The sequence below is a fragment of the Phyllostomus discolor genome, chromosome 2 (genome assembly GCF_004126475.2).
Source record: "Phyllostomus discolor isolate MPI-MPIP mPhyDis1 chromosome 2, mPhyDis1.pri.v3, whole genome shotgun sequence".
NCBI classification, from domain to species: domain Eukaryota; kingdom Metazoa; phylum Chordata; class Mammalia; order Chiroptera; family Phyllostomidae; genus Phyllostomus; species Phyllostomus discolor.
Genome location: NC_040904.2, coordinates 8,117,865 through 8,130,761, shown reverse-complemented (window position 1 = coordinate 8,130,761; position 12,897 = coordinate 8,117,865). Strand labels below are relative to the sequence as shown.

At 55.3% G+C, this 12,897-nt stretch overlaps 1 protein-coding gene across 1 annotated transcript; it reads left to right on the top strand.

Annotated features, from left to right (window-relative positions):
• The first annotated feature begins 10,300 nt into the window (after positions 1-10,300).
• Positions 10,301-12,588, top strand: TFF1 (trefoil factor 1). Its single transcript, XM_036019837.1, has 2 exons — positions 10,301-10,457; positions 12,395-12,588. Exons 1-2 carry the CDS (start codon positions 10,382-10,384, stop codon positions 12,586-12,588), a joined length of 270 nt encoding a protein of 89 aa, XP_035875730.1. The 5' UTR covers positions 10,301-10,381.
• The last annotated feature ends 309 nt before the right edge of the window (positions 12,589-12,897 follow it).

The window sequence follows — 12,897 nt, the reverse complement described above, 5'->3', positions numbered from 1 at the left end:
GCAGGGGGTGCCCGAGTCCGAGCACCAGACTTCGTTTACATGAATGCTTCCCGGCCCAGTAGTAACACGTCACGCTCACTGCCTGAAAGCCCTGGCGAGCAAAAAACTTTCACAGCCAGAGGCTTTTCTGAAAGAAAGGGTTTCCTGAGCCCCACGCCGGCCAGAAAGGGACCAGAGCCGGGGGCGTGCAGTCCGAACCACCGGCAGCAGGGCCGGCTGGAGAGGACAAGCCTGCCCCTCATCCTGGAGCTGACCGGAGCTTTGATGGCAGCAGTCCGGGGGAGAAAGGCATAACCTGTTTTGCAAGAGTTTCCACTGGCTGTAGATAAAGCGGGTGGGTGGGAGAGGGGGCAGTGGGCAGTGCTGGGCTAGGGGCATGAGCAGAAGGAAGACGTGTTTGCCCCTTTGGACCAGTGGTCACAACAGCCCGGAAAGTTCTGTGACATGTAAGCAAGGGGCGGAGGCTGCGGCGGGCTGGGGGTGCCTGGCTCTTTTCTGTAATCTCGGAAACAGCCTCCCCGGGAGTTAATGCAGAGCTCCGGCCCCCACTCAGGAACGCGGGCAGGATTTTGTTGGCTTTGCTCTGCTCTTGCGAACTGAGTAACTTCCCTGGTCTCTTCCTTGCTCCCTCCAGCCTGCTGTAATTTAATTTAGAGCATCTCAGAATGTTTTTTTTTCTTGTCACACCAGAGGAAAAGTCAAGGAAAGGGATGGGGCAGAATCGGGGACGGTCTCTGGGTCCAGCTGCCCATTGCTTCCTCGTACCCACGCCCAGAGCCTTCTTCAGAAGGAACCTAGAAACTTCCCAGGTCCGGCTGCCAGGTGGGGCTTGGGGAGGGCAGCCACACCTACCCACTCCTTCTGGTGTCTGGAAAGTTCCAGGTTGTTTCCCAGAGGGGTGGAGGCCAGGGGCCTCCTGGACCTCTGACCTTGGTGCCGTATCCCACCTTCCAGAGCTAGAGCTCCCCGGGGGGGGGGCAGGGGAGAGCACGGGAGTGTGGAGGGCTGGTCGCTGCCAGGCCATACCTGGGGGTGCCCACCCGAGTCACAGCCAGCCACAGGAAGTGGGCGAGACCGCAGCCAGGCATCAGGGCCCCACGGCGAGCATGGGCCTGCGGCTGGGAATCGTGAGAACGCATCTGTGGCCCTGGCTTCCTCAAGGCTCCGGCAGGAGCTCCCCAGGGGGCCCTGTGTGAGTTGGGGTGGGGTGCGGTCATGCCCCAGGGGAGGGATGGCAGGGCTGAGGGTGCGGTTCAACCACTTCCGGGCGCGTTCTCACTCCCCAGGAAGCGCGACTTCTGGGTAATTTACACACGGATGGAATCTTGTCCTTTCCTCAGCAGGACTGAGGTCCAGGCCATCGGTCCAGGCCAGGTGGAACCTCCTCATGCCTGAAATAAAACATGTACCCACACACCTGTGTCTGGGGTGGACATGGATTGAAGCTGACCCAAGAGCCACCTTGAAGGGCTCCATCAGGGTGGGGCAGCTGCAGGAGGGACATGAGGGTCACAGGAGCAGGAGGCTTTGGGCTGGACCAGCCAGCGCTCATGGTCCAGAGAGGTGAGGCCAACTCCAGCCAGGGCCGGCAGGAGGCGGGCAGGACTGCGGTCAGTGTCCTGGGAGCCTGCTCACCATGGGACTGACGGACAGATTAGGGAGGGAAGGCACAGTGCCCACACTCACCCCGGGCTCCCCGGGACCCACGCCAGGAACAGAGCAGATGAGTCCCACGCTCACCTGCTGGGTGGACCAGGGCTTCTTCGTTCAGCCGAGTGGGTATCCCGCTGAGTGTTGGAGACTTAGGTAACCGTAGGTTGGCAGAGTCAGGGGGTCGGCAGGGATGCCTTGGAAGTGAGGAATTAGGTCTCCACTTCCCCGTCTCTCACTCCTGGTTTTAAATTCCCAGGACCCACCGTTAAGACCGAACAATGGTTTTGCAGCCTTGAAGGGGCCGTTTGGCCCTGGCTCCGCCACCCCGGGCTGGGCAAGAAGGGTGGGGAAGCTGGAGCTCCGTGAGTCTGGGAGGAGTGTGGAGGGGTGTTGAGGGAGGCCCATGTTTTTACCATGGCTGGACCCAGGGGCGTCCTGCTCCCTTCATGGGCAAGGCTGCATCTCAGCGGCGAGCCCCGAATGGGCGTCTGGGACTTGCTGGATGGGACCAGGCGGCCTCAGTCGTGGGGTTGCTGGAATCTAAGAGATAACAGGCAGCTCACACCAACCCCACTCCCGTGTTTGACTTCAGGGAAGGTAGGAGGAAGCAGGTCGTGGGGCAGGTGTGGCCGGGGTGGAGCCCCTCCAAGGTCAAACACCACTCCGTGATTGACACATGACTCACCGACTAGGGGGATGGGGGGGGGGACGCTCCTCCTTCTTTCTCTTTGGCAACAGCAAAACCACTGCATTTAATTTTTAAAAAAATACAGTATTTTTCAATGACAAAGTGACTGCTCACTGCAGAAGCATTTCGGTGGCCAGGAAACGGGCTCCAAGAAAAATGGTGTGGCATCCTTTTACCACTGAGTGCCACCCATTAGTGCAGCTTCTTTCTTCCTCCTTTTTCTCCTGAGCTGTTTGTAAACTTCTGTCCCGTTCTTCCCACTTAACACTGGAGCATGAACGTTCTCCAGGCTCTTACAAACTCCACAAGATGCTGCCACAGGTGGTGGCCGAACACCTCATCGGGCAGCAGCACACCGACATTTGTTACCGACCTTCCACTGTTGGTGATTTGGTTCTGTCTGCCATGCTTTACAACCGCTGAGATTTCTTGTGTTGACATCTTTGTGCAAAATGATTTCTCTGTGTTTAGGATTCTTCCTTTAGGGCGCCCCCCAAAGTAGAGTTGGTAGGTCAGAGCATGTGCCCTTTCTCAGGCCCCCGATGCAAGGTGCCGTGCTGACTACCCTAAGGCGAGCCGTTCCACGATGGATCCGCCACATATCGCCGGGGATAATGTGCCCTTTTTGCCCAAATTTCGAGGGAAAAATAAGGATGCACATCATACATGGGTAGTACAGATTCCATATCTATATAAATGTTTTTAATTCTTTTATTTATGCTTATGCATTAAAAGCGTAACTCTAGAAAAAACCAACAATATCCATATGCAAAAGGTTACTTTGGAATATGATAATTGGTTTTATTTATAAAAATAAATAAATAAATAATTGAATTAAAAATTAAAACAGCCCTGGATGGTGTAGCTCAGTGGATTGAGTGAGGGCCTGTGAACCAAGGGATCGCTGGTTCGATTCCCAATCAGGGCACATGCCTGGGTTGCAGGCCGCATGAGATGTAACCACACATTGATGTTTCTCTCCCTCTCTTTCTCCCTCCCTTCCCTTCTCTCTAAAAATAGATAAATAAAATCTTGAAGAAAATAAAAATTAAAATTAAAACAAAAAGCGTATTCTTTTTCCTGAAAGTTTGGGCCAAAAACATGGGAGCACATTATATACGGCAAAATGTGGTAAGTTCTGTTTCCCCTGACTCTCAGCAGCACTGAATCTTGTGATTAAAAAACAAAATCAGACGATTTGATTGACTTGCACATTGTGATCATTTTAAATTATTTCTTTGACTACTAATAATTTTCCTCACCTTTCCTATAATGTAGTCACTTGCACGTTGCCTTCTGAGAAATTCATGTTCACGCTCTTTGCCTCTTTGTCTATTGGAGTTCTGGGGTTTTAAAATTCAACTGGAGTGAGCCTTTTATATCTTAAAGTTTTTAAACCTTTGTTCATCATATATACTATAAATGTTTTACAGTTAAAAATTTTTTATATTCAGCCCTGGCTGGCATAGCTCAGTGGATTGAGCACAGGCTGTGAACCAAAGCGTCGCAGGTTCGATTCCCAGTCAGGGTACATGCCTGGGTTGTAGGCCATGGCCCCCAGCAACCGCACATTGATGTTTCTCTCTCTCTCTCTCTCTCTCTCTCTCTCTCTCCCTCCCTTCCCTCTCTAAAAAATATATAAATAAAATCTAAAAAAAAATTAAAACTTTTTTTTATATTCAGCCCTGGCTGCTGTGGCTCCGTGGATTGAGCACCAACCGGCCTGTGTGCCGGAAGATCGAAAGTTCGGTGCCCCGTTGGGGCACGTGCCTGGGTTGCGGGCCAGGTGCCCATTTGGGGGACAACAGGAGACAACCAGTTGATGTTTTTCTCCCTCTCTTTCTCCCTCCCCTCCCCCCTCTCTGAAAATAAATAAATAAAAATCTTTAAAAATTTTTTTATATTCAAAGTTTAAAATATTTTACTTAGTTAAATTGGCTCTCTACCTGTGTGTGTTATATACATTTAGATGATTTCTGGTATTGCTACAAGGCTTAGAAAACCTAAATCTTCCAGGAATTAGCTAAGTATTTATCGCTATTTTCTTTAACTTATGTAAAACAGCTGCTACAGCCACTGCCTGGGTTTCTGGCCGAGAGGCTGAGGTCTGTGCTCGGTGGTGGTCGGTGGTCGTAGCTCCTCCCCGTTTTCTGCCCCGTTGTCACTGTTCTCACTTCAGCTGGGCGTGGTTGCTGCCTGCGGCGGTGATAATGACCCCAGTGTTGACATCGGTGGGGGCTGAGCCTGGACGTGTATTTACTGGGCTGCCTCGGTTTTCCATGAGCCAGGACCACGCAGTGAGAAAGCACCCGCAGGGGCCCCAGTGACTCCCCGGGCCACAAGCATCGTCTTCCTCACCCAGTTCTGTGGCCGTAACACAGGTCTCCCTTGGCACCTAGGACCAATGCCTCCAGCCGACGGTCCCCCTCTGACTGTTGGTTCACTGGCACGGGTACGGGGGCGTGGGGGCCCAAGGGCGAGTCTCCCCTGCTGGGTCAATGGCCTGAGCCTCTCTTGGACAACAGCTTCTAACGGGTGAGAAAGACCACGGCCACAGGGAAGGGAAGCGACACTTCTCCCAGCAGTTACTCCGTTCAGTTATAAGGAAGGCCACTCCTACTCCTGGTGTTTGCTTTCTGGGCACACGCACACGAGTGGGGAAGGAGCCCTGTGTCACTCCGGTTTCAGGCTTTTGCTGAATTGGAATCCACCCGCTGGCTGCAGAGCAGATGAGCCCACCGTTCTGTCGCGCTATCTGCTCCTGGGTGACGGGCTTCTGGAAAGGCCGGCGAATTGCTTGGACGTCGTTGTATTTCCTCGCACTGGAATGCATTGTGATGCATCCCGTGCACTGGGTCATATATCCTGTGAACGCGGCGCCGGTGCTGCCGGCAGCCACAGCCTCAGGGGGAGGGCATGTCCCGACCCAGACTCTGTCCCTGCCCCTCTGCAACGGGAGGGCTCTCAGGACCCGAACTGCCAGCAGGCTTCCAGACCCCGTCCCTGGGGAATGATGCCATGTCTGGGACCATGCACTGGCCCCTGCTGTTGGCAGGATGGGGACTCCGAAGTCATGTCAGTTACGATGAGGGGAACCTCCCGGTATCGACCCTGGGCCACCGCCCCGACTTGTTACCTGGCCCAGTGTGCACGGGGGCGGGGAGAAGAAAGCTGGTGTCTTCACATCCAGGAGATATGGATTCCACCCAGACTGACCCCTTGATTGCATCCTGTGAGCCAGGGAACGTCACCCATTACCTGACCCACAGCAACTGCGAGATAATAAATGCTTCTTGTTTTAAATCGCCCAGTTTGGGGGTCATTAGCCACATGGCGACAGAGAACTAATGCAGAACCTGCGCTATGTTTTTCTTATCGGACTCCCCAAAGACGTCACACAAATGTCTGTCACAAATACTTCACAAGCCGTGGAAACTTCTGGGCCCACGGGCAGGGCGTCTCTTGTATGACAGCCTGGACCAGCTTCTGCAGAGCCATTTAATATTCTGACTCCAAATCAAAATGTCCAACTTTGTTGGCAACCTGGTAAAGGACCCAGGACAGTGTGTGCAAAGGTAGTGTGCGTTACTTCCCAAATCCAATGAGGCCCTGGGTGTCTACGGGGGTGAGGGGTGCGGGTGCAGAACTTGGCCTTTCTTTTCGCAGAAGATACGTCCACTAATACATGGGCCAGGCCCCTGGCCCGTTGCTGCCCTGACCTCTGACGGACACACACGTGCTCCACGGAGACGTCTGACTTTCCATCTTCCAGATCCAGTTAACACGGCACCACGTCTGCAGCGCCGTGGGTCAGAAGGATGTTTAGTAAAATGTTCAAGGTCTCCCCTGGGTACTCGGACTCGACATCAGCCGAGCCCACACCCTAGAGGGGTATTGCCGCCCCTGCCGCACGAAGGCAAAACACTTCTCATCGTCTTTCCGGAAAGGAATGGGGAAGCAAACATTTTCTAGGTCAATAGTGACATATCAGGTGACAGGGAGTTTGCTCCGGGAATGACACCAGCTCCCCAGCCGCCGTTGTCATCTCCACTTGATTCAATGTGTGCTACTTCACGTGCAGGGCCTGACAAATGGCAGTCTGCGGGCCAGATCGTCCCTGGGGCCTGATTCAGTGTGACCTGCAGTAAGAATGACGTGTCCGTTGGTTAAAGGTTGCAGAAACAGAACAGAGATTAGATAGCGGCTATCTGGACGTTTACAGCGAAAGTGTGCCGACCCTGCTGTGAAGTCATTCTCCACAACTCACACGGCCAAACGGGTGAGGTCAGCGGGCGTGGGGGATGGCCGCTGCGGCAGTCTCCCGCCCTTGACTGTCTATTTCACTGCCTTAGTGAGAGCGACTTCCGCTGTAACAGTCCTCACTCCGAAGATCGGAGAAGCAATGTAGCTATGAGTGCATCTATTCTGGGCCTGGGGGGGGGGTCCCCAAGGGATGCGAGGGACCTCACCGGACCCCTTTGAGACAGACTTGGGCCGAGATTCCATCTCACACCTGAAATTCACAGTTTCTCTGTTGGGTGAACCACGTGGGGCTTGGGTCTCTGGAGATGAGTGTCAGTTCAGAGTTCATGTTTAATGACCTTCAGAAAGTCTAGATACTTCCTGTTTACCAGTGCACAGGCACCCTGTTGTGTTAGCCTCCTAGGTCTGCTGTAAATAAAGCACCACAGACTGAAGTTACAACTTACTGTCTCACCATCCTGGGAGGTCTAAGTTCAAAGTCAAGGCATCACCAGGATCAGTTCCTTCTGCCCAGTATCTCTTCCCTAGCTCCTGTAGAAGCTAGCTTCCTAGCTTCTGTTTCCTAGCTTGGCTTGTAGATGGCGTTCTCTCTGTGTCTTCACATCGTCTCCCCTCTGTGTACGTCTGTGTCCAAATGTCCCCTTTTATAAGCACACTAGTCAGATCCGGACCCAACCCCATGGCCTCATCTCGGCCTGCTCATCTGCAAAGGTCTTACATCCCAGCAAGGTCACACTCACAGGTCCTGGGGTTCAGCATCGTTTGGGGGACACAATTGAACACGTAGCTCTGGCGACTGGTCCAGCTCATTCCCGGGAAGGCTCATTACATGCACTGTGGCCTCGCGGTCAGGCCCTTCCTCAAAGGGACTGGGCCTCCGCTCTCGCTTAGGGACGGAGTCACACATTGTCTCCTCTGGCTTCTGAAGGCCGGAGACGCCACGGGACTTGTGAAGGGAGCTGCTGGCCCCTCACTGGAGAGGTGGGAGCACCCGCAGGCAGTCCTGGGTGGCTGGGAAGGGTGCACAAAGCAGACCCACCCCCACGCTGAGGCCTCCCTGAGTCTGGGACGCCTCCGCGGCTGCAGCACCAGCCCCCGCACTGACCATGCGTGCGGAGCGCCTGGGAACTTGCCAGAACGCAGATTTGGCTCCATGGAGTCTGGGAGGGAGTGTGTCTGTCCATCAAGATCCTGGGGGTGGGACTCTGCCAGCCCACCTTGAGTCGGGAGGCTTCCACGTGTTGAGTTGGGCGGGGGGGTCCAGCATGAACTGTCGGTCATGAAAATACTGGTACAGGTGACCAACTCATAAAGTCGACCAGCACTCAACTCAGTGGGTGGCGCTGAGTCTTCCCCGGGTTGGCATGTTTGAAAACAGGGCACATATGGCTGTCGCCGGATCTTGTATTAGTGTCGCGGGTCCTCCCACACGGGAGGCCAGAGTCGGACCCTTGGAGGTTCTCTCTCAGCTTCTCCCCCAGGAGGTAGGAGCTGGGCCTTGAAAGATCACTGTTCACACAGAGATGATGCAACGCACACCGTGAACCTGCGCCTCCCCCGTAACTTCACAGACGCCAACCTTGGCCCCACACACCCTTCGGGTTTTCTCAGTGAAAGAAAACATCACACTGAAGTTGAGGGCCCTTTGCACCCTCCCTGACCCCATGTCCCTTCCTCCCTCCTTCCCACACGGGCTCATTATGCAGAGGTCAGAGGTCAGAGGTCCCCTTCCTGTCTCTGTCGTTTTCACTGTAATTCATCTGGGTGCAGTTCTAAGAGGATGTTGTATGGTTTGACATATTTCAGAAATCTGCACCATAAATGATACCATACTTTGTGAAGCATTCTTATCTTCTTAATTTAACTTTGTTTTCAATATTTTTTATTATTTATTTTATTCTTTTCCATCTTCTGCAAGGTATCCTACACATGTATATGGTATACATATTATACATACATACATACACTTTAGGTTCTTTTTCTCTTTCTTCTGGTAATGAATGCTTATGAAGAGTTATATTGTTTCCTTCCTCCCTTCCCCTCTTCCTTCCTTCCTTCCTTCCCCCCTTCCTTCCTTCCCCCTTCCTTCCTTTCTTTTTCTTCCTTCCTTCCTTCCATCTTTCTCTCTCTTTATTCCTATTTTCTGTTATTATTTTATTTTCTTTTTTAAAAAGCTATGCAAACAATGCTGCAAAGATGCTCTTCATCTATGTGAGAAGTGAGCAGGGCGGTTCTGCCCACCGTGAGCATTGCCCAGGTCTGGGTTGGCCCACTGTGTCTGGCCAACAGTTCACACCCTGCAGAGCACTCTCTGGGCCCCGGTCCTTCCCCGGGTCCTGCATGTCAGGTGGCCCCTGCTCGGGACTGGCAGCCCCGGAGGGCAGGGGCCGGCTGGGCCAGGAGTGAGGAAGAGTGTGGTGGCATCAGTCGACCGGGAGGGGCTGCAGCTCACCTAAAAGTAAGTACCTGTCCCAGATGAGATTCACTTGCCTCGGAGCCTAACCTCACACTGCAGACACATATTCCTTTATTCATTCATTCATTCATTCATTCTCCTGTGGCTACGTGTTGAGTCAGGCCCCATCGGAGGTGCTGAGGCCACGCAACGCACAAGGCAGACGACGCGCCCGCGGCACGGCCCTTCCACGGTTACGAGAGGGTGAGCAAATGGGAAACACACTCGTGCGTGTGAGCGAATCCCTCTGCACATCCCAAGGTAAAAAGAACCAGGAAAGAGGAACAGCCAGAGCCAGAGCGGGGCAGAGGCCCAGGGCCCCCGGGGTGAGGGGGCCTTTGTGCTGCCCTGTCCTGGGGGGTCTCCCTGGGAGGACGTACCAGACCCCACAGACTTGGGGAGAGGGATCCCGTTACAGGGGAGAGCGCCCCCCCCTTTACCAGTTTCCATGTCTGCTCCTATGGACACAGCCTCATTCTTTAAAGGAAAAAGGAAAGAAATGAATTTAGATAAGTGAGTAAAAATGCCCACTTGTTCCTGGGAACACGATGCCAGCGCCAGCTGGCCCGTGAGCCCCCCCCGCGCAGGCGCGGGTCCTCCGTGGAGGAGGGCGTTGCAGCGCTCGGCTCTCACGCGAGTTCGCCAGGGAAATGTCTAACAAGGCACCGCCGAGGGAGAAAATGTGAAGTTTGAAGTTCAAGTCCTGGGCAGAGGATGTGGGGAGGGGGCAGGCCTGTCGTCCTCCGGCTCGCCTTGTCCGGGCACAGTTCCTCCCCCTGCACCCCAGCCTTGGTGACGCAAACTAGTGGAAAGGGACGGTGTGCCCACAGGGGAAGGATGAGGCCAGGCAGGTGGGCCTCGTCTCCTCCTTCTCCTCTTCTCCTCCCCCCTGAACTGTGTGGCGGGGACCCCGTGAGCCACTGTTGACACAACTGTGCCTTTCGTGGGCCATCTCCCGCTGTGACTCACTTCCCAGTGGGTGTGATGTTGACATTGGCCGATACGGGTGGGACCCGGGCCGGGTCACGACCCGAGGAGACTCCCACGGATAAGAGCGTGATGTGCCGACTCTCACATCCCGCATGGGGAGGACTGCGCCACGCGGTCCCCTCTATCAGCAGACTCATGCGTGTGGCTTGCCCGTGTTTGGGAAACACCTTTTAATCAGTGCAGATTACTTGGCGTGAAAGGCATGACACCCTCCTTAGGCAAATGGAAGGCTCTTTCGGCAAACAGAGCCCGGGCTTAAAATCGAGGGCTCCGGCGGGTTCTCACCCCTGACTTGTAGTCCCCGGGGAGCAGAGGAGAAGGTCGCCACCACCATGGAGCCCAAGGTGATCTGTGTCCTGCTCCTGGTCTTCTCGCTGGCCCTCAGCGCCCAGGCTCAGGGCCAGGCCGGTAAGCCAGCCCCTTCCTGCTTCTGGGGGGCCACGGAGAGCTAGCTTGATGGGGTCTTCGCTTCACAGTGCGAATCTTGGGGCCAAGTGCTGCTCCAGGCCCTTGCAAGGCTGTAGAAGGCAACAGCAGGTGGTGACAGCATCGGGGTTCAAGGTCAGCGAGCCCTTTGCGAACCGCTGGGAGGAAGAAGATTCCTTCCAGAGCCAACACTGGAATATCAGGCTCTTCTTCAATATCGCATTTTGAAGAGCAAGCTGTGATGGAGGGTGTAAGAACAGCACTTCTAAATGTCCCAGCCAAACTCTACCCCAGGGGGCGGGCCCACTCAAAGTGTCTACTGGTGTCCAAGTGCCTGCTCCGTGGGTGGGCACCCCGAGAACCTCTCTGGCAGGTGCGTGGCCTCTCCTGGGCCCCATGTTCGGCGGAGCGCCACCCACCTGTTCCATTGGTGCATGATCAATATTAGTCCATGGGCGTCACCCAGGGAGAGAGGGCACTATTGCTTCCTTCGAACCTATTGGGTTTTGATGCCTTTGTCTCCAGAGCGTGATCAATAGTCGGCCTTAGAGGGTGGCCACGAAAACTTGGTGTGATGATGTCCGTGAAAAGTGCTTTGCAAGCTCCCAAGTGCTCAGTAAACATCACTTCTAACTGTTAGAATGCTGTGCCCGATTTCACAAAGGAATAAATGTGGGCGCCCTGCCCCCTCCGTCTAGGAAGGGTGTCCCACATCCACCCGTCTCTGGAGGGCCTGTCTCTCCCAGCGTCTGATGCCCCCGTCCAGCCCCGCTGTGGCCACCTCTGCCCTGACTCTTGGTCCACCCGTCTCTCTGGCTCTCTCCTCCCGCCTCTGCTCAGGGTCTGTTCTGCACCTTTGCTCTCCATGCCCCCGAGGCCTCTCGCCTCGTCCCCTTTGTCTTTGTGCTCACGGTGCACAGCCAGGAGCACCTCTGAGCCCACGCGACAGGAAGGGATACTCCCCCCCTCCTCTGCCCCCCACTGCAAGACAGAAACAGGGAAGCGGCTGCAGACACCCCTTCCATTGCCTGCCTCCGCCTGCCGAGTCTGCCTTCTCAGAGCCCTAGCCCCCGGCCCCCACCGCAGAGCCTGCAGACCGCGCATCCGGACCTCGTGGGAGCTCTCGGCCGGCCCGTCCGCCCTGCGTGTTCTCGGCTTTGGGCCATTTCATCGCTCCCCCGGGGAGAGCTGTTGCTCCTGGGCTGAAACCGTCTACCCTAGGCCCCAGCTCGGCTCCTCCCAGACCACCCCCACCCCAACCTCCGCGTCGTACCCACGAATCGACTTACACCTCCTCGAACCCACTTGCTTTCCCCCTTCACCGCATTCACTGCCACTGAACACGCAGCTCCTCCTGCTTGGAACACCCACTGCCTCACCCTCATGGGGTCAGCCCCCTCCTACGGGAAGTGCTCCTTGCTTTGCTCAGGCTTGTTGTCCATTGTCCCTCCTGTGCTTGCCCTGCACACACTGGGATGGTTTCACTGTGCTGCTTTATACACATACTCGGCTTTCTCCTCAATCCGACTTCTGGTTTCTCGACGAGCACATCTCTATTTTTGGTTTCCGGGTCCCCACCACCTGCCAGAGGGCCTGGCGCGCGCTCGACTCTGAGGGACCCGCGCTGCCTGTTTCTGCCGTGCCAGCTCCTGTTTTTGGCACACACACACACGGCGCTAACAGGTGTATACTGACTGAGCAAGTGAGTTTAGTAACTGCTGAAACTAATGAGCGCTTGAGTAAATTGTCCGGGTAGGGGCAAGGCTCAACGATCCCAGACCTTGCGTTTTCCCCGCCGCTACATGTTTTCATGTCAGGAAATGAGGACAGGGTTAGGGTTCGTGTCCCTCTTGGACCCCGAGCCCTGGGTCAGGATCCGCCTACGACTGACCTTCGCCTCCTGCCTGGTGCCCTTTCAGAGACATGCGCAGTGGCCCCGAAACAAAGAGCAAATTGCGGCTACCCTGGCGTCACGCCTTCCCAGTGTGCAGAGAAGGGCTGCTGTTTCGACGACACCGTCCCGGGTTACCCGTGGTGCTTCTACCCCGGGAAGATCGAGGATGCTTCAGAAGGTACGTCCCTGATGACGCCGCTGCGGGGGCGGATGGCGTAGCACGCGTGGGGAAAACCGCACGGGACCACAGGCCCCTGGTGTGTGTGGCCAGCCGCCTGTTCACCCAGAACAGTGGCCACGGGGTGCATGTGGAGAAGTGGTGTCCACTGTCCCCACCGCGGGCTGGACTCGGGTCCGGGGATGAAAGGCAGGGCTGGGAGATGGTTTGGGGAGGAGCCCTGTCTCCCCCCGCCCTCCCCAGCTCTCCTTCACACCTCTAACCAAACATGGTGAAGAATCATCCTTGCAATGCTAGCCTCGGGGCGGGAGTGAAAGGAAAGAAAACAATGTGAAGACAGTCCATGTTTT

Coding starts and splice junctions, on each gene's coding strand:
- TFF1 (XM_036019837.1), top strand. CDS start 10,382: ATGGAGCCCAAGGTGATCTGTGTCCTGCTCCTGGTCTTCTCGCTGGCC. Junction 10,458..12,394: donor CCAGGCTCAGGGCCAGGCCG/GTAAGCCAGCCC, acceptor GTGCCCTTTCAG/AGACATGCGCAGTGGCCCCG.